The sequence below is a fragment of the Diuraphis noxia genome, unplaced genomic scaffold (genome assembly GCF_037042655.1).
Source record: "Diuraphis noxia isolate RWA-SAM2 unplaced genomic scaffold, SU_Dnox_SAM2 contig0001, whole genome shotgun sequence".
Taxonomy (NCBI): Eukaryota; Metazoa; Arthropoda; class Insecta; order Hemiptera; family Aphididae; genus Diuraphis; species Diuraphis noxia.
Genome location: NW_028301711.1, coordinates 79,061,232 through 79,082,664, shown reverse-complemented (window position 1 = coordinate 79,082,664; position 21,433 = coordinate 79,061,232). Strand labels below are relative to the sequence as shown.

Sequence of the window (21,433 nt, the reverse complement as noted above, 5' to 3'; positions counted from 1 at the left end):
GGGCGTATTTAGATATTTTTTTGGGGGGGGCTGTGGTATTTTCTGCAACTGAAATTCCCCAATTCAGCCTATTAAAAATAAGAGTTAGAAAATTAATACACAATTTTAATTTTTGTCATGATTTTTAATGTTTTCAAAAAATTAATAATGAAATAATATATAATAATAATAATAATAATAATACGATATTCATATAACAAATCAAATCAAATTTAAATTTCTTTCTTTGCCACTGTTAGCAAATTTATCTAATAAAATGTCATCTGGTATGTCAATGTCTCTATGAATAGCTAAAAGGGCAAGTCCCACTAGTCTGGATTCTGAAGTTGTATTTCTTAAATACGTTTTGAGTCTTCTCAACGTCGAAAAGCTGCGCTCAGCTGTAGCGGTGGATACTGGTATTATTGCTAGTATTTTTAGTAATTCATACATGTTTGGATACATTAAATTATCACAGACACTCAAAGCCTCTATAGCAGTTGTGGGCCTTAAGTTGCCTTCAATATTCTTCCACTTAGCTTGCCAAATTTCGTACTCTGCTTCTATAACGTCATTTAGCCCCGGTAAATCATTTTCATAAAATTCAACAGCTTTTTTTAAATAAGAAAATGGTTTTTCAACTACAATACTTGGTAAGACATATTGTAATGAAGTTATAGTTTCATTGTGAGGTATAAATCTTTCATTTAATGCCATCATCAAATCGTCCAAGTACGGTATAAAAATAGATTTTTTGTAATATTCTTCAATGTTGTTAGATGGTACATTGCTTCTATTTCTTTGACTGCTACAAATACGAGGCATTTTTGGTTCAATATTTAACTTTTCAGCAACATCTTTGGCTTCTTTATAAATATTGTTAAATTTTAAATCAACGTTTTCTCTTATGGATTGAAACACAGAAATTACATCGGAAACTTGATTAAGAGCATTAAATAAATCAATATTTTTACTTTGTAAATGTTTCGATAAATTATAAGTATAACTTAATAATTTACTAGACACACAAATAGATATTAAAAAATTAAAGTTGCAAATACAATGTAAAAGGCTATTAGCTCTTTTTGAAGAATCGGTCCCAGAACATTCATTTTGCACTTCTTCTAATGCAGCTACAACGGGTTCTACAAATTCTTTAAAAAGCATAACTGCTTCATGGCGTAACACCCAGCGAGTTTCACATAAAGATTTCAATTTTGTAGATTGTGAATTTGGTTTAATTTCTTTTATTTTATTTTTGAGGAAGGTAGTTCGTTTTGCCGAACTGTTAAAAAAAGAACAGCATTCACTTATTATACCAAAAGCATTTCGAATATCTTGAGATTTTGTAGCATCCGATAAACAAAGATTTAGTGAGTGTGATACACAATGTGTGTATAATGCTTTTGGGTACATATCTTTAATAATTGCCTGAACACCTCTAAAACGACCACGCATTGCTGCAGCCCCGTCGTAACCCTGACCTCGCATTTTATTCAAATCAAAACCAATTTTTTTTAATGTTTCTTTAATCGTGTTAGCCAAACCTTCACCAGATATGTCATATACCGGAACGAATGTAAGAAAATCTTCTCGAATTGAAAAAACCTGCTCGTCAACATAACGAATACATAATGAGAACTGTTCAATTTGTGAAATATCAGTTGTTTCGTCTGCAAGTATTGTATAAAACTTAGTTTTTGAAACTCTTTCAAGAATTTTTGACTGAATTAGAACACCAAACAAATTTATTATTTCGTTTTGTATAAGTGGACTTGTATACATAGATTTACAACCACTAGTTTCCAAATGTTCTTTTAACACGTTGTCACCATTTTTCGAGCGATATCGAAGCAAACAACGGAAATTACCATCGTTATTTTTTGGTTCTTCTAAAGAAATTCTACCAGAATCCTCGTGCCCCCGTAATGCTATTTGCTGTCTACCACATAACCGAATTGTTTGAATAATTGGTTTAAGTTTTGCGCGATTTTTTATAACTTCATTTTTTCGTTTACTATTTAATTGTACTAATATATTATCTTGTTTTTTTTCTAAAATTGCTTTTATGTTGTCAGCTGTAAGTAACGAATTTTTATGGTAATCATTTTTTTCGTGATTTCTAAAGTCTTCCAATGCGTCTTTTAGCTTTGTCAAGGGTTTTAAAACAAGTTTACCTAACTTCTCATGTGATCCCTTACCAGCCTGATTTAAATTTAAGAACAATACACAGAATTTACAAAACAATCCCTCTCTTAATTTTGAATATGCTAACCATTTGAAAGTTTCAAGCCATTTAATTTGAAATTTACGTTTATATTTCCCACTATTATCATATGGGAAATTAAACTTTAAATCGGGTGTCCATACGTTTTGCAAAATTGAAACTTTCTCTTCGTCACTTAAATTATTCTTACATTCAACATAACCTCCTATATCAAACTTAGAATCTAAACATTTTAAACTAGGTTCAATTACCGGAGAAATAACTGGTGGACTTGGAGCTGTTTTTTCTGTTTCAAGTGTTGCCATAATGTCATCATCTTGTAAAACATTCGATGTAGATGGAACTGTATCATCGACGGATTCGGTGGACTGTTTAGATTTTTTATAAAAATGCAATAACGATTGTTGAGTTCTTTTCATTATGCTTAGGTGTATTATTATTTTATTTAACCAACAATAACACTCGTCACAATCCACTGTCTTAGTAGTTAGTAGGTACGTACTACGTGCGATACTAAACGCCTAAACGTCGTATATATCAGAGAACAAAATATTTATCTATAATAGCGACTATATAACAGCGTTATCGACCGTCGTCGTCACAACTTCTCGGAAATATTTTTAGCTCATACGGGCTCGTAATGCTCGTATGATTATTGTACGGTGATCGAGACGTGACAACGCGTGTATATCAGTAAATCAATTTTAGATAAAAGAAATCGAAATAACGATAATGCAGCAGAACCGCACGTCAAAATTAAACATTTATGTACCGAACTCAAAGGTATAATCGTTATGATCAAAATCGTCATTGACACATTATATGAATAAATTGTTCGTTGTTAATAATAATTCTTTATAAAATTATATTGAACTTTTACGATTTTACATCTAATAGAACATAATAATTAATAAGTAGACTTAATACACAATTCCTGGATTTCGGGGGGGGGGGCTGAAGCCCCCTCAGCCCCCCCCATAAATACGCCCCTGACTACACGTACAATTTGGTTAGAAACTTTAACCTAGTGGCTTACCATTATGTGATTAATCACCGAATTTAAATGTATTTTATTTTGCGCGATTTATCGCCGCCTTGCTGAAGACAGAGGGACTCGCGCGATCAATCGCCACACAAAATAATAATTATATAAAATATTATCATAAAATTATCGAAATGTAAGTCGTGGTATTGTGGCGACAGTATCATTGATTATTAATACTAGCACCTATTTATAATGAATGTTGGTATTAACGGTTGACGATTTCAACAATAATTACATATAGGCTACACATTTGGAAAAACTCATAACACTAAAAATAGTTTTGTTACACTCGGCAGCCTTCAGTTTACTGACCACTCAACGACTCAACCACTGAGACACTGAGTGACTGAGTGCTTACTGTGTATAGTGTATTTGTTAGGTTAGGTTAGGTTAGGTTGACTATTGAATATTGTAGTTAAACTTTTATTATGGACCGTTTTGTTACGAAAAAAATTCGTCTAGATCTGGCAACGAAGGCAACTGAAGAAAATGTTGACGAGCCACATTCAACAATAGACAAATCTAACCAAGCACCTCTTGAAGCTCCTAGTTTTAAATACTTATTTAATGAATTTTATAAAGTATTATCCGTGGAAGATAAAAAATTGTCAGTTATATGTCAAAACTGCCAAAAAGTTGTAAATGGATCAACTAATTCAAGTGGAAAATTTTTAAGCCACATTAAAGTAAGTTTTTGCATTTATTACTACATTTTATACATTGTTATTTTATGATTATTATAGAATTTATCAGTAAATAAGCACAGGCCAGGATATATATTTTTTTTGAATTCGACACTATGTTTGTAATATTAAATAATATTTATTTATTTATTTATTTAATATAAACGGACGTCAGTCCTAAAACATAATAATATTACGTTGAGTATGAAAAACGTATTTATACGTAAAACATAATTTATAGTTAAATATATACTTAAAATTAGAGAATGAGTATAAATAATATATAATATAGCCTAGTCTATACCTAGTACTATAATAGTACTATAGTAGGTGGGGTATCTCTAAATTCTCACCGGTCACCCCTACAGTTAAATTTGAATCGGCTAGTGTATAATTGTGAACTGAAGTGTGCTAAATGCCTAAATTATAGTTTATTGAAATAATGTGCCAATTTTGAATTTATTACAAAGCCGTTGAGTTTATTAAGTTCTACATTTTAATTATTAAAATAAATTATAGTTACAATTGTCATTTTAAATCATACTTTGATAGAAAGTCAACAATGTGATCGACAAAAATAAAAAAAATACCTATGCATAGTAATTGTTATACTAATATACCTACTGGTTAGTGGCCACTACCTACCTATATGCTATGGTATATATAATAACATTAGAAGTACTGAAATGCAGGATTGCAGGTTAATAATACATTAACTTACTTTTATTAAATTACTAATAAGTAGGTAGGTATATTAGATTTGTATTATGTAAAGGTAAACTGAGTGGTGGTGATCGAGTTTATTTGAATTTCAATTGTTGAATGTTACAACTTATGTGAAATGTATGTCTGAAATAATGTAAATACAGTTTCTTTAGTTTAATCAACCTAGGTGCAATGTAGAAATAATATCTTAATAAATTACTATATAAGTTTTTGATAGCTGCAAAATATGCACTTATTCTGTATGAATGTTTATAAGCTTTATAAAATAATGTTTTATTATTAGTTATTGGCTAGGGTAGAGGACTTGTAGCACTAAAAAATCACCAAATATGCACTTAAATATATAAAATATGCATTAAAAATATGCACTTTAAAATGAATATATTTTTTTTTTATTATTTTAATGAATAATATATTTTATTTACATTTTAAGTACAACTTAAAATACACAACCACTGCCTTTCTTGACGTCGCACAGGCTTTCGACAAGGTCTGGTACCAAGGTCTTATGTCCAAATTAACAAAACTAAAAATGCCAACCTATCTATATAATATAATAGCCTCTTTTATCACAAATCGCACGTTTAAAGTAAGGATAGATACTGATACCTCTGAAGAACATCCAATAAAAGCAGGAGTCCCGCAGGGGTCGGTCCTTGGGCCCACCTTGTTTAATATTTTTTGCTACGATATCTCAGTTCCACAAAAATGCCAATTAGCAATGTACGCAGATGATACTGTTATCTTAACACAAAATAAAAATCTTGAAAATTCAATAACAGATCTTCAAATTTCTTTAGATCAAATCTCAGACTGGTTCACAAGATGGAAACTCGCTCTTAACCCAACTAAGAGCGAAGCTAAAATATTTAGCCTAAAAAGATATACAAATCCAACCTAATTAAAAATCAAAAATCAGCCTATACTATGGAATAATAAAGATCAATCAATTAAATATCTCGGAGTATACCTTGATGAAAAATTAACATGGAAAATGCATATAAATAAAAAATTAAACCAAGTCTATACACGATTGAAAATCTTATACCCCCTAATAAATTACAGCTCAACACTTCAAATCAAATGCTCTCTTATAATATACACATTAATAATAAGACCACTAATTACATATGCATGCCCAATATGGGCAGCCGCATCCCAAACAAAAATTAAAAAATTACAAACGATTCAAAATAAATTTCTCAGAATAGCTCTTAAAGCCCCATGGTTCATGCGAAACACACAACTCCATAATGACACTGGTATACCTTACATAAACACATGGATAATTGAACAATTTAAAAAATTTCACACGAAACTAAAAACAATAGAAGGCGCCCTTGGCCCTTCACTTCTAAATTGGGAAAATAACTAAAAACCGCAGAATAAAGCCACGGCTAATGACCTAACTAAACAACTCAAATTTAAATTCATTTTACTGAAAAATAAAATAATGTACAAATTGTATTACTCTATATATGAAATGTATAAATAATATAAATGTATAAAAAAAAAAAAAATTGTAAAAACAAACATTTTGTTGAAACAATTATAATTAATAAATGAAAAAAAAAAGTACAACTTACAATAGTTACAATAAGTTTTGATTTATTTGTGTTTATTTTATGGATTTTGAAATACTTCAAATTAATGTTTCAACTTCTAAAAAATAATCTACAAAACATTTTAGTTTCAAATATTTAAGGTTAACACACATTTTTACCTTGAAAGTTGATTTAACAATTACATTTTTTTTTCAAATTTTCAACCTGAAAACTTTTTCTAAAAATATTATGATCAAAATTAAAAATAACTTTAAATTCAATTTTATTTTGGTTGTTTAAATTAAAACGTCTACGAATAAAATATTGATAAAATTATAAATTATTCAAAATATGCATCTAAAAGTATAAAATGGAAGAAATATGCCCTAAAACTAAAAAAAACTGAAAATATGCATTTATATACAAAATAAAATTTCAATACTAGCATTGTGAAAGCATGAAACGTATTTGTTTCGTACTCTGCTATTTTTGTGATTTTGTAAAAAAAATATGCAAATTCTACAAGTCCTCTGCCCTAGTTCAATACTAACTCAACCTAGTTAGATGTATCTAAAACAACAGAGATTCAAACAAAACTGTTTAGTGGTCCAACTAAAAAATGTTCTAAAGAAAAGGTAATTTTACTATTTTTTTTTTTTTAAATATAAAATGATTAATATTAAATATTAATCACTAAAATGTTCAAATCACTATAGCCCCCATTCTTATACAGGTACCCATTATCATGGACCTACTATCTTTAGTACACAAAGTTAAATATGTAACTCTAAAACAAGTTGTATTAATCTTGATTCTGGTACGTTAACATTTTCAGAAAAGTTATACACTAAATAGTTTACAGTAGAAAGAGGGTTCTCATTTTAAAAATAGAAATTTGTATCTTCATGGTATTATTAAAGTAGTACATACAACAAATCTCACAAAATTTGAAAATATGGTCTTAAAGTACCTACCAAGAGTATCAACCTACCTATATTTAAAATTTCAAAAATCATAATTTGAATAATTGCATTATTGAAAAAGATAAAGAGAGTTATTGTACTTATTGAATCACATTCTATATAATATTTTATTGTAATCTAAAACATAAAAAAGTAATCGTAATGTTTTACACACTGTATAGATTGGTGGTTTGGTGTTCAACTACATTATTCAAGAAATGAGACCATTAATTACGTGCGAGAAACCAGCGTTTAAACAGTTAATCATAGGCCTTACTGGTTTAACATCTACAGATTCTGCTTTACTCCCAGACCGAAATTATATATCAAAGAAACTCAACTCAAGCTATACAAATTATATTTCCATGTTGACTTCATTGCTCAATAAACAACAATATATTTGTACTACTGCAGATATATGGAGTACTAATAATAAAAGCTACCTTGGCATGACATGTCACTTCATAGAAGAAATTTCTCATACCCGAAAGATTGTCATATTGTTGGTCAATAGCAAACTAATGTAGATTTTTTATCTCAATTGATGCGTCTTTGTATGTTTATCGATATGAATTCTTCATGAAATACTTCTTCTTTGTCATCGTCTTCATCATCTTCAGATAAATAATTTTTGACTGAATTTTCTCCGCTTTCTGTGAACAAATTTTTATCAACCATCAAAAAATCATTATTATAATTTTCACCTAAAATTGAGTACATTTCATTGACGCATTTGAATAGGTTTTGTAATTGTTTTACTGAATGTCCTTTTTTGCTCATATCGATAAGATGAGACTTTTCATTTAATGATAAGACAATATATTCTTTGGCAATTTTATATGTATTTGAATCGACGTTACTTTGTATGAAGTGTACGAATTGAGTTCGAGGATTATTTTTAATAAAATATAAAATCAACCATTCAGAGTCTAGACACATAGGAAATTATGCCGCACAGTCGTGCCTCGAGTCAAAGGCCACTCCGTATACCTATATATACGAATCATTCATATAAATTTTATGACTTTCGTCAGATAATAAAGTAACATATTATATATAATTTTTTAGGAAATATTACATACCTAGAAGTTCACGATATCCTCTGGAAATGTGGGCTTCATTTGCTTATTTATTGGTTAGAACCAACGACAGTCAGAGGCGGTTTGAATGTATTATACTTAGTGGTGCAAGACAATATATAGACACCCACTCACCCCCCCCCCCACACCCCCCAATAATAGAAATTACAAATAAATATTTTTTAACAAGTTTATAGTTTATATAATTTAAGGCCCTTATATTCTTAACTCGACGCTTTCAACAGTTTCAACCACCATTATCATTTATCATATGTCATTGATTAGGTACTTTATTACTTTTTTCATTTGTTGAACATTAAAATTAAACATTGCGGTCAGCACATGCTCAACCAAGACCATCCACCCCCCTAACATTGGTTGTGCAGTGCACAAAAAACAGTATACTCAAACCGCCTCTGACGACAGTTGTGAATCTTTTCATTCGAAAATCGATGCTATGTTGTATTCAGCTCATCCATACACTTAACAATTTATAAACATTTTGATGATTAGCAACACGAAAAAAAAATATAATATTGCTATATAAAAATTAGAATTGTTTATGTAATAAATACAAGAAATTATACAAAATAAAAATAAAAATCAATCGGACATCAAATGCAGGTGTTGTAATCAAACACAATAACTAGATTTGAATATGCGTATCCAATACTTATCCCATAACTTGTTACTAATATAAAAAAAAATGTTATTTTATCATTTATATTTATTTAATTTATACAATATACTTTTAAAACATTTTTAACCATACCTGTAGAATTTATTGTTACAGACTCTTAAAGCGTGGTATAAAAACTATGGCGCTCATGATTCACTCATTTATTTCACGCCTGGCCATTTGGGACACACATTATGCAAAGAAGGATTAAAACTCCGAATTTTTATTTTATTTAACTTTTGTTGTTGCTTTTAATAAAACAATTCAAATGAGTTCAAAAATCACGTCGAGGTCATCAAGAATGTTATCGCTACTAGCGTTCTGTGTTTAAAAAAAAAATTCTAAGAAATTATAAAAGAAAAACAGAACCAACGTGGGAAATATTCCAATTAATTCAGCTAAAGCAAATCTTGTAAGTATAATATTTAATTACTTTAATATTAAATATTAAAGTACTAAATTATATTTTTAAATTATACCTATATATTATGTACTAATTATTATATTTATAGGTACAATTGGAAATTAAATACCGCCAAATGTCATCATTGATCAGTTCCACTGTGAAACTGATTTTAATATCGAAAAAAAAAAATATATATATATATATATATATATATATATATATATTAACCGAAACACAAAAGGCTGTTCTTGAGAAATTCAGTAGTGAAAAATTATGTATAGACTCTATATACTCTACTCTCTACATGAACTAATATAATTTGAATTTAACAACCATTATTGTGATTGACGAATTCGGTGAAGGATACTTTGCTGCTTTTTATATCATTTCAAAAATTGATGAAGTACACATGACTGTTTTTTTTTTTCGTAAATTAAAGAAGTTACTGGTTCTCTCACACCAAACGTATTCATGAGTGATAACGTTACTGCATTCTGGAATTTATGGATAAAAATTATGTGCCCTATTCCTAAATTCCATCTTTTATGTAAATGGCATATGGACAAGAGTTGGCGTTAAAATTTAAAAAAAATTGATGAATCACAAACTGTAGTTTACAAAAGCGTACGTTTATAAAACCCTTCGTGTCTCACTAGATGAATCTCATATAACAGAGTTTGAAAATGTATTAAGTTGTTTTCTGTGCAAGTTAGAAGAAGAGCCTGCAATGCACAACTTCAATGAATACGTTATTAGTACTTACTATGTTCACCGGAAAAAGTTGTGAGCTACATGTTACCGACGTTAGGCTATGCTCAATACTTATATGGTTTTAGAAGCTTCACATAAATATTTGAAACATGCCTCTTTAAAATGCTATCAAAATGTTAACAGCTTAATACATGATATAAACACAGTAGTCTGATAAAATTATAATTTACAATTGCTTAATTAGAGGATTTTAATTAAATTGATCAATTTATGAAATTAATGTACTATTTTATGATTCGTTAATATTATAAGTTTTTATTTTATTTGTTTAATTTTGAATTTTAACATTAAAATGCCTTCTTGTTTTATATGTTCAGTTAATTTTGATTTTCAATCACATTTGTTGAGACATATCACACTATTCCATTAATTTGTTAATATAACAGAATATAAATATCTAGAGGATAACTGTCTTAAGAATATTTAGTCCTTTTAATTCATTTAGAAAACATTTAAAAGCACATGCTAATTTTGATAGTATAATATCAGATAATGTAATACTCACATATTTCATAAATTATATAAATATTGAACAAAATAGTTGTACCAATAATTATACTTCAGAAAATTGCGAAAGAGAAATAAATTATCCTGAAATTAGTATAGATTCATTCCATGAAACAGTAACAGGAGAAGCAGTAAATATAATGGCAAAATGGTATAATGAGGCTGTAGTTCCCAGAAATAAAGTACACAGATTTATTAATGATATTAAATTAATTAATGTGAATAGCATGCAACTTCTACAAAACACAGTTTTAAATCAATTAAAAACTAGTCAATGTGAATCAAATTCCATTTCAAAAATATCAGCTATATTTGAAATTTTAAAAGATCCATTTAAACATCTTGATACAGATAGGAGTTTAAATTAAGCTAATTGAAATTACAGTAGGAAGTAGAATAAAAAATGTTATAAAACAGCGGTTCCCAACCTGTACACCACGGGTGCCCTAAGGGCACCGCGAGCTCATCAAAGTAGGGCACTATAGATAATAGGTATGCTAAGCCACCATTTTGCGACTCATTTATCACGTTTATTTTATCATTGTTAAATGAGTCGCAAAATGGCGGTTTAGCATACCCATATATTTAGTGCCTTAATCAAAGGGGCGCCACGGCTCATCCGAGAGTGAAAAAAAATTATTAAATTATATATTAAAAATTGAATTGATTGTAGTTGAAAAGACAAAAAATTATTTTACGTACAAAATTACTTAGAACACTATCTGAATATTCAATATTAGATATGGCGTTTCTAATATGTGTCGAATAATTTAATAATAGATAAAAACATTGCCAAACTTTCCAAAAATGCAGCCTCATATATCTCATTAATTATTAGTTTTTCACTATTAAAACAGAATTTTTTTTTTAATTTCAACAATAAAATTATAATTTATTAATAATATGTTCAATAAAATTATTTAAATCAGTTATGAATGAAAACTAGTGTTTATTTTTATCACGTTTCTCGTGATGTTCACAGAAGGGCACCTAATAAAATTTGTACAAACAATAGGACACCGCCTGCTAAAAAGGTTGGGAACCGCTGTTATAAAAGATGGAAGTGCTACAATAAATACTGTAAAAATCAATGTATATTTTATTTCGTTAAGATCTGTTTTTAAAGCTTTTTTTGAACAACCAAATGTATTACAAACATTAATAAATTATTTTGAAAAACTAAATTCTATGAAAGGAGAAATTATTTGTAGTTACATACAGTGTAAAGTTTGGAAAGAAAGATGTCGTCAAAATCCAAATAAACTTTTAATCCCCTTTTTTTCTTTATTTTGATGACTACGAAACTAATAATCCCTTAGGTTCTCATGCTGGCAAAAAAAATAGGTGCTGTTTATGTGTTGTTTGGTTCATGTATTCCTTAAGAATTCAGTTCATCATTAAATTATATCTTTCTTGCATTATTATTTAAGACTAATGATAGAAAAGAAGTCGGAAACAAAAACATTTTTAAAGAATTAATTTCGAAAATAAATTTTTAACAAACTAATAATGGCATAAATTTTAACATTCAAAATAAAAACTATACTATTCATTTTTATATGGCTCTGATTCTTGGTGACAATCTTGGAATTCATTCAATTTTAGGATTTTCAGAAAGCTTCATGGCCCATTATCCATGTAGATTCTGCAAATTTTCTAAATTTGAATGTAATAATTTCAGTCGTGGGGCCTCATTGCAAAGCCAAATACATTTAAATACAAAAGATAAAAGTCACATTTTAATGTGAACGGAAAATTGTGACTATGCTGATAGCTTTGTCTGGCAATGCAGAAATAGTTGTTGATTTCCAACAGAAAAGTTAGGTGTGATTCCAGAAAATCACTTTGAAAAAATACTTTTTTCATAAATCCCACTTGTCAATATAGAAAATTGTCATTTTTTCTTATTTATGGACGGAGAATGTATGAATCATTTATAAAAAGTCAAATTGATATTGCAAAATAATTAATTATTGTCCGGGCGTCTTTTCATAGTCGTATTGATGGTATGACTTTATGTCAACAAAAAATCGGTTGAGTGTTCTTGTTTCCATAGCTTTAACATTCTTAAATTGTACTTTTTTCTTTTGGAACTAATATACTTTACCAACCCTCTTACAATTTAAAAATTTTTTTTTATGGAAATTATTATCTTAGAAGTTACTTTTCCAAATTTTGCGATTTTAAATTAATACGAATGCGCGCCACACTACTTTACTGCCACGTGCCACGTGCAACGTGTATGATCTTGTTTTTGTTTTTACATATTTTAACCATTGTCATAAAATATGCATAAGGATTGGTGAGTGCATTTTAGCAATTTTTTTTAATATTAATCAACCTCAACTATTATAAAGGTGGTGAAGAAAAGACTGTCAAAATTGATAAGTCTACGTTTGGTCGGAAAAATGAACATTCTCTCCAATAACCTTATCTAGTTTTAACCTTAAACTCTAAAGTCAGTTTACATTTATAGTTATGTTTAATTATGTTTTGTATCCAAAGTAAAAATATATGATTTGAAAATGTATAATAACATCCATTTTTTTTTTTATTATCATTCTGATTTGCAGTGCTTTTAATAATTATATTCAAAAACATGAAGTATTAATAGGATTATCGATTTTTTTTTTTATAATTTGATAGTTATTATTTTGTGTTTGATACGCCAAAACATCCGCATCAACCGAGCGCATCTCTCGGTATATTCAGCAGCGCCGTAAGTGAAACAAAGAATTTCCGACTCCGAAATCTACTCATATAGTCATATGATTATCAGTCCGGAACTCCGGAATTCGACACCGCGATCGCATCGGATGGAAAACCGCGATACCCGTGGCGACTGCGAACAGTTGCCACCGTGATCGCGTCGGTCAGGAAAATAGGATTATAAAAAAACGGCCGTGCGTTAATTTTGGAAGTAAAAAGTATAGTGAAGATATTATTTTTTCATGGTTAGTGAAGCGTTATTTTTAGTGCCTTACAAAATAATCTAAAAATGGTATTGCAATAGCTATACGAAAATATGTTTTCGGACAATTATTACAATATTCACACGATTTTGTTGACACACTACTATTATGGGAATTTTAATATTTTCTTCTAAATCAACAGATTGTAAAAGAAGTTCAGATTTTTCAAAAGTGTCAATAAATGCATAATCAATATTTTCACGTAAATGAATTAAATTGTTTAGTATTGTTTCGATATGTTTTACAGCTTCTACTAAGTCACAACTAACTGATTGTAAACTTTAACATATTGGAAGTGTCATTGAAAACAGAATATTTGATGTAACCATACAACTATTGCTCGATAAAATTGAAGTGCTTTTGGTGATGCATTGAACCAATTGTAATTCTTCCAAAGTTTCAACAAATCTTTGAATTCCCTTGTGGTTTTCAACCCAACGAACATCACACATTGATGTCAGTTTAGTTTAGGTACAATGTTTTTTATTTTAGTTTTCAATATATTTGTCCGCATGACAGAACTTTTAATGAAATTTCCAATAGATTTTATTGTACCAATATCATTTCTGATATATTGAACATTGCATGAATGAGCTAGCGCTAAATTTAAAGAGCTTAAAATTTCCACTCATGGACGCAGAGCCATCATATCCCTCACCGACCATATATTTATCGTTAATTCCAAGTGCTTGTAGTGAATTTATTATTACAGAGGCTAGGTTTTGACCAGTTGTACTGTGAACTGGTACAAATTGTAAAACGTCTTCACGTAAAAGATAATTAATAGTATCAGTTGTCAGTACTGAATCTATGTATTTAATACATAGAGTCGATTACTCTATGCCATAATATGTCCCACAAATCATAATAAAATTATATTCTTTTCTAAGACTAATGCACATTTAGTAGTTAGTACGTTTAAACTTATAAATTAAAATTGCATGTGTACGGTAATTTGTTTTAGAGTGTTAAGTTTAATCTTCCCAATGCATCAACTAGATATACTTTCCACCCGGAAAAGCTACTGGAGTTGAAAATCGAAGCGTTATTCTGATAACTTATAGTGTACATTGTACACAGACACAAAAAAGAAACTCACATCAATGTAAAATCAATACATTGATTGCTCCACTCAGAATCTAAAAATCTAAATACCAATTGCGCACCGACTTTTTTGGGTCATTGTGCTAAATAAAATAAAAAGCGGGTAAATCGTGGATATCGCTCTGCTGTACAGTAGGTTACAAGTGGGCTACTGTAATGGATGGAAATATGGAATTAAATTTGAATTCAATGATATTATATCATTGTATACGAAAAACGATTCTGAGCGGAGACGGTTTATCTGTCTAGGATATATTATAGATTATTAAAAATTTTCATATCTTGGATTTAAAAAAAAAATGTATGAATTTCTAGCTTAAAATAATTTGCGAATTTTTGTGGTTTTTACGTATTTAGTCAAACTTCAAACTTTGAATGCTTATAAAAAAAAATTGTGACTGAATTTATTTTATTTTTCAATGGCTATTGTAAGAATATGTTCTGAACCTTGTATCAAATTTTCAAGCTTGTCCACCCAAAAAATACATTTTTATCAATATTAATTAAAAAAAAAACTAATAATGATCAAAAATTGCATATGCCTAGAAATAGTTCAACTTAAGTTGAGATTACTTGAAAATTGCATGGTGGGTAGAATATATTTATATAAACATTCGGTGAAAATTGCATGTATCTATGGTCATTTGTTACATTAAAAATCAAAATCAATTTTGCCGAAAACTGATTCTGCGTAAAATTTCCCGTTTTTTCCCTTAATTTTTAGTTTGTTTATCCCGAATATTTAGAACATGTGTAATCTGTATCTTAAACTAAAATTAAGAGATAAATATTAGAGAAAAAATCGAAATAAAATATAGAAAAAAAATAAATAGTCAATCAGTTAAAAGAAACTATTTTTTCAAGAATCTTCTTTATCAGTTAACGAGGAACATGTTATGACAGAAACCGAAGATTCAGCAGATGATGAATGTTTATATTGTAATGAACCATTTAAAAATTATGTACAGGTCACCTGTAACAGGTGGAAACATGAATTAGCTGCATACAGTGTAAGGGATGGGTATATAAAATGTGTACAGGGTTGGATAACTTGACTGAATTTACACGTGAAATATATAACTAACTTCAATATGTTCATTATAAATACTTATACTATGCGATAATCATTTTTAAATTCTTACTTATTTCTCAATTTCTTAAGTTTTATTTGTTAAATTATTCAAGTTTCTTATAAACAAAACGAAAAGTTAGTAAAGTACAATTAACCAAGTTGTGTTTTATATTAAAAAAAAAGAAAATGTTATATCTTGTTCTATAATCTTTTATACTACATATAGATAATTTGAAAGATTTAATTGACACTTATAAAATTTTAATCAACATAAAAAATATGGCCAACTTGCCCCATGAAAATGTCATCTCGCCGTAGCCTTGGAGCAAGTTGACAAAATTGACAAACCTACATAAATTTAAAAATATTAATATTGTACATACTTATAACTCACATAAAAATTAAAATATCGTAATAAATAGAATAATAGAACACAGATAATGTTCTTACCTAAAAGTTTTATGATAGGTTAATTCACCCTAATATCAATACTGACAGCACCATATTTATAATAGCGAGCGAAATCTGGTATGTCGTACGTGTGTAAAACGAAGACAACATAATATGCGGTGCGACGTTCGCTTAAATGAATCACATGATCATTATAGGTACTGATGAATAACTGCTAATGCACTCCTAGTGTTATTTGAGTTATTTCAACCACAGTTGTCAGTTTATAATTATAATTATTAGTTATTCAAACCACAACGCTAGTGATCGATATTCGTACTTATTGCCAAATTATCCCTAGACATTATATTGCACGTATGTACCTATATAATTTATACCCACATCACCAGTAACTTGTAAGTTCCTACACCTGCGAAGGGTCTAAAACGGTTAATACGTTTAACAATACATGGTCCTGCTGTGTTCGTAAAAGTATAATGTAATATATTATTGTGGATATGAGCATTTAATTTAATTTTTTTGGATTTTGTGTATACCTTTTTTATTCTTTCTGTAAAAAATACGTGACCGGTGTACCAAATATACACTGATATTAAATTGTATACATAAGAGAGTACAAACAGTAATAACATCAAGACCACAGGAAAAGATATTGTGTTTTTTTATGTGTTTTATCTATATGTTTCTATCTCAATATTTTTCCGTTTCTTGAAATACTTATTTTTTAGTTAACTTCCTAAGTTCCTTCTATAGTTGTGGCGGTACCTACATTTAGATCTTATAAGACATACAATCGATTTACTGGTAATATGAATATGTGTTCTCGCAGTACATACTTACCTAATACTATTAATTTAGTATTGTAGTAATTAATTTTAAAATTAAAATAGAGTTCATATCTCCAAGGGGAGATCCGAGCAAATCGGATGCCCCGGGTAAAGTGAATAACGTTGATAACTCATTATCTAATGAATGATTTGAAATATTGTAAAAAGATATTGGTAGCACTGTACCTTTACATTAGTGAGCAACCATAGACATAATATATAAACAACTAGATGGCCGACTTTGGCTTATCTTTAAGGTAAAATCGCCATAAATGCCTAAACGGCAATGTTTAAATTTTTATGTGATAACAATATTTGATAACAACAAAAATGCGTTTATAACTCGGTAGAAAATAGTAATTTAAATTAAGGGAAAATTTCCAAAGGCAATATTATTTTTAATAATAAACATGTTATTAAAGTACATAAAATAAATATAAAATCCAACAAGGAATTATTTTAATGAACAATCATCATATTATAGATAAAACAAAATAGTTTATAATAATAATAATAACAACAATTAACAATGTTTATTTGATACCAGATATAGAATAAATAACAGAAAATACAAAGAATAGTTAATAATTTAGTTATAATTAAATTTATTGATTGCTGAATAAAATTATTTTTGTTAGGATATGGCGTTTGCTAACTTCATTTATTGATTATGAATAATTTTTGAAAAAGAATTTACCTAAACGGATTTTAAGGAATTTTTTAGCAATGATGGTTGTTAATAATAATTTATGTGGTCGTTCAAGTATAGAAACATTTTCAGAATTTAATAAAGGGAATATGTTTTTGTCTAAACTAAATTTTCGTGTACATTGATTAATAATAGATAAACTTAAATGTTGTACTAATATTTTTTTTTAATTGTCAGTATACAAATAAAATAATATTTCACAATCGGAAACAATTTTGAAAACACTATCTGAACATGATATGAGACCTCTGTTTTTAAAATTTACAAGACTAGAATATTGGTTAGAGACATATAGTCATGGTCACACCTTTGCAATAGAAGAGATTCTTTACATGACACACAATTTATGTTCATCTTGCGAACAATATATCCAGCTATATAATAAAGTATACTCCTTTTTGCCTCATAAAAAATACTACTTGACTGTAAATTGTTTAAAAGATGTAACTTGTTTTGCATAATATAATCATCATTTTGATTTAAACTTTCAATGGGAAATTCTTCTTGGTTTTTTTTCTTTGCCCATTTAATGTCAAACATTGATCCTACAGGGTCATCATCGAAGGTATTACAATTTCCATTAGTTTTGCATTTTGTGGCATTTTTCAATAGAATTTGTTTCATGGCAGTTTTGAATTGAGTTACATTGGGATTGTTGTTAGCGCCAAATCCTTGGCGAATACGACCAAACAGTAACTCTAAATGGTCCTGAGAAAATTTATAACTTAAAACATAATTAAAATAAGGAGATACAACAAATAGCTCTCTAACAATACTTAACATTTATTTAACTGCAATTGCAAAATCAATTATAAATGTTTTTTTAGCTAAAGTATATAAAAAAGAACCTTTACATTTTAGAGTATAAAGATATTTTATCAAAGGAGTAATTATGTTTTCTAAGAAAATTATATTAGATTTAAAAAATTGGCGATTTGAATCTTTTAGAAAATTTGTAATAACTAATAAGTCGAAACTTGATGCAGTTAAAGTACTACAAGCCGAAATGGTTTTTTCAGTTATCAATATCGTGTTATCACATAAAAATGTAAACATTGCCGTTTAGGCAAATGGCGGACAAACTTCAAAATTCCGTACAGTGTTTAGGGATAGTCGGCTATCTAGTTGTTTATATATGTCTATGTGAGCAACTGAATTGGTAACGCTAACTTATGATAATAAACAAATAACAATAATTGTCCGCATTGTTGATGGTTTGAAAAAAAATTCAAGGTAAAAATACATTTGAAATTAAGTTATTTTTAATTACATTATAGGTTATAAATTATAATATACCAAAATACTCATAAAAACAGTAGCTTTATTCTTTTTTATATATTGTTATATTTAATCACCCGTAATTTAAGTTAATAAAATTAGTATAGAAAACAACCTAACAGGGCAATGAATATGGCAATGTGAATATATTCACTTTTCCCGTGCATAATGATATAACATTGACTGATGGAAATGCGATTTTATTTTTTTGATGTAACTCAAAACTAATATCCGCAGATACTTTAAATTTTCACTAAATTTTAGTATGATCATACACGATAAAATTTTCAAAATATTTTGAAGCTATTTATAGCTATTTTGAGCTATTTATGGCCGTGATGAATTTTAGATTTTTTTCTGGTTTTCTTAAAATTATTGTCGATAAATAACTATTGTTTGCTATAAACTAACCTTTTAAATCAGGTAGTGTTGACAAACATATTGGCAAATTTAGATTTAATTTTACCCCTAAACCTTCTAAGGCTGACTCTAAAAGTTTGGTTGCTGACTTGCTGTATATACTCAAAAAAATAATGTATATCTCCCAAAAAGTTGGGACGTATTAAGCTCAGCTAGTGACGATTGATTAGTTGATTTCTTAAAACGAAATCCTAATATGGGTTTAACAATCCAGAGCCAATCTCTGTGGCTCGAATGATGTTGATGTCACAAGTGTGTATAACATGGATGAGACTGGCATTTCAACAACAACTAATATACCTCCAAAAGTGTTTTCAATTACAGGGAAAAAACAAGTTAGAGTTATTTCTAGCGCTGAGTGAGGTAAACTGACAACAGTTATTAGTTGCTGTAATGCAGCTGGCTCTTTTATCCCGCAGTTTTTTATTTTTGCCAAACAAAAAATTCAACAAAGATTGATGGATGGAGCGCCTCTTGGTGTCAGAGATCATTATTCTGCTACTGATTGGACAAATGGTAATTTATTTCTGATGCGTCTTCAGTTTGTTGTGGAAATTGTGCAACCCACACCTGATAAAAAAGTAATTTTAGTATTAGATAACACATTTGAGTCTTTGAGTTACATCAATATTACCCAGCTCTAAGATACGTTGTAATAATACTTTAAATCAACTTTAAAACAAAACAAAATATAGGTATGAACAAACATAACTATTCAACTTTTTAAAATATATAAAACTACAAACATAAATATTCAATTTTTTAAATATATAAAACTACAAACATAAATATTAAACTTTTTAAATATATAAAATTACAAACATAGTTATTTAAGTATATGGATAATTAATTTTAATAATACTTACAATTTTACTTCAGGTAACTTGTTTACAAATATCACAAATATGGTATAATTTATTGTCAATATCATCTTCACCAGCACATGAGTAACGCGTCCATTTTTTGAAAACACAGGAATTATATCTTTAGGTGATACTTTTTCAAAACAAGTTGAGGGAACCGGCTTATTTGTTTTTGGCGTTGATATAATAAATGGATTTACATAAGGTTCAAATTGAATATCATCTAACATTTCTATTTGGATATTTTCTAACAGTTCTATTTGCATGATTTCCAAATTTTCTATTTGCAGGTTGTCCATTGCATTGTTCTGATTAGTTTTTAAATAATTATTCTCCATATCAACATATGTTGTTTCAATAGACATAAAATCTACATCAGTAAAAACATCAGGATTGAATGGCCATTTTCCTGTTTTTTTTTTTTTTTAATGCATTGATGGCAGTTGACATAGAAGTAGCATGATACAGGCTAATTCAAAAATGTATGCTACTTGTTTGACTATTATGACATTACCTCCGTTCGTGTGAAGCCAACTAGTAGCTTTTTTTTTATCATGATTTGTACTTAAAGGTGGGAGCATACTAATTGCGTCCGAAATTATTATCAGTAGGTGAGTTGCGTCCCGCAAACAAAAGATTCAAAAAGGTCATAGCGTATTTGCATCCCGGTATACCTTTTTCTATGACCTAATTGCGTCCCGAAAATATCGATATAATCGATATAAAAATGTACATTGAGGATACAAATTTAATACAAATAAAAATGGTTATAATAAATTATCAGTTCAAATCAATTGCAATAATAATAATATAAAAATTCATGTTATACATTTTGTCATAATAAATATAGTATAATATAATAAAAGATTATCGACGTAATTGCTATATCTTATCGAATCTAACAACCAACAAGATGTATTATGTAGGTACACATGTTCCCATACCTTCTTAACATAAAATAATACCCACATAAGTTATTAATATAATATACTATCATAAAGTACCTATCATAGATAAATTGTATCTATATTGTAAGTAAGTAACGCACGCACTCACATACATGTAGGTATAGGTACAGTACAATTTATGAACTATTGGTTTTAGTGACACGTTACTATCGATTTTAATGATTTTTGAAGATAATATCGATGATAATAATATGGCTGACT

General features: G+C 28.6%; 1 protein-coding gene across 1 annotated transcript; it reads right to left on the bottom strand.

Moving 5' to 3' along the window:
• Window positions 1-201: 201 nt before the first annotated feature.
• LOC149061935 (52 kDa repressor of the inhibitor of the protein kinase-like) lies at window positions 202-2,854 on the bottom strand. The gene has a single exon (XM_089215946.1). The coding sequence runs from the start codon at window positions 2,623-2,625 to the stop codon at window positions 202-204; it is 2,424 nt and encodes an 807-aa protein (XP_089072072.1). The 5' UTR covers window positions 2,626-2,854.
• Window positions 2,855-21,433: the final 18,579 nt, after the last annotated feature.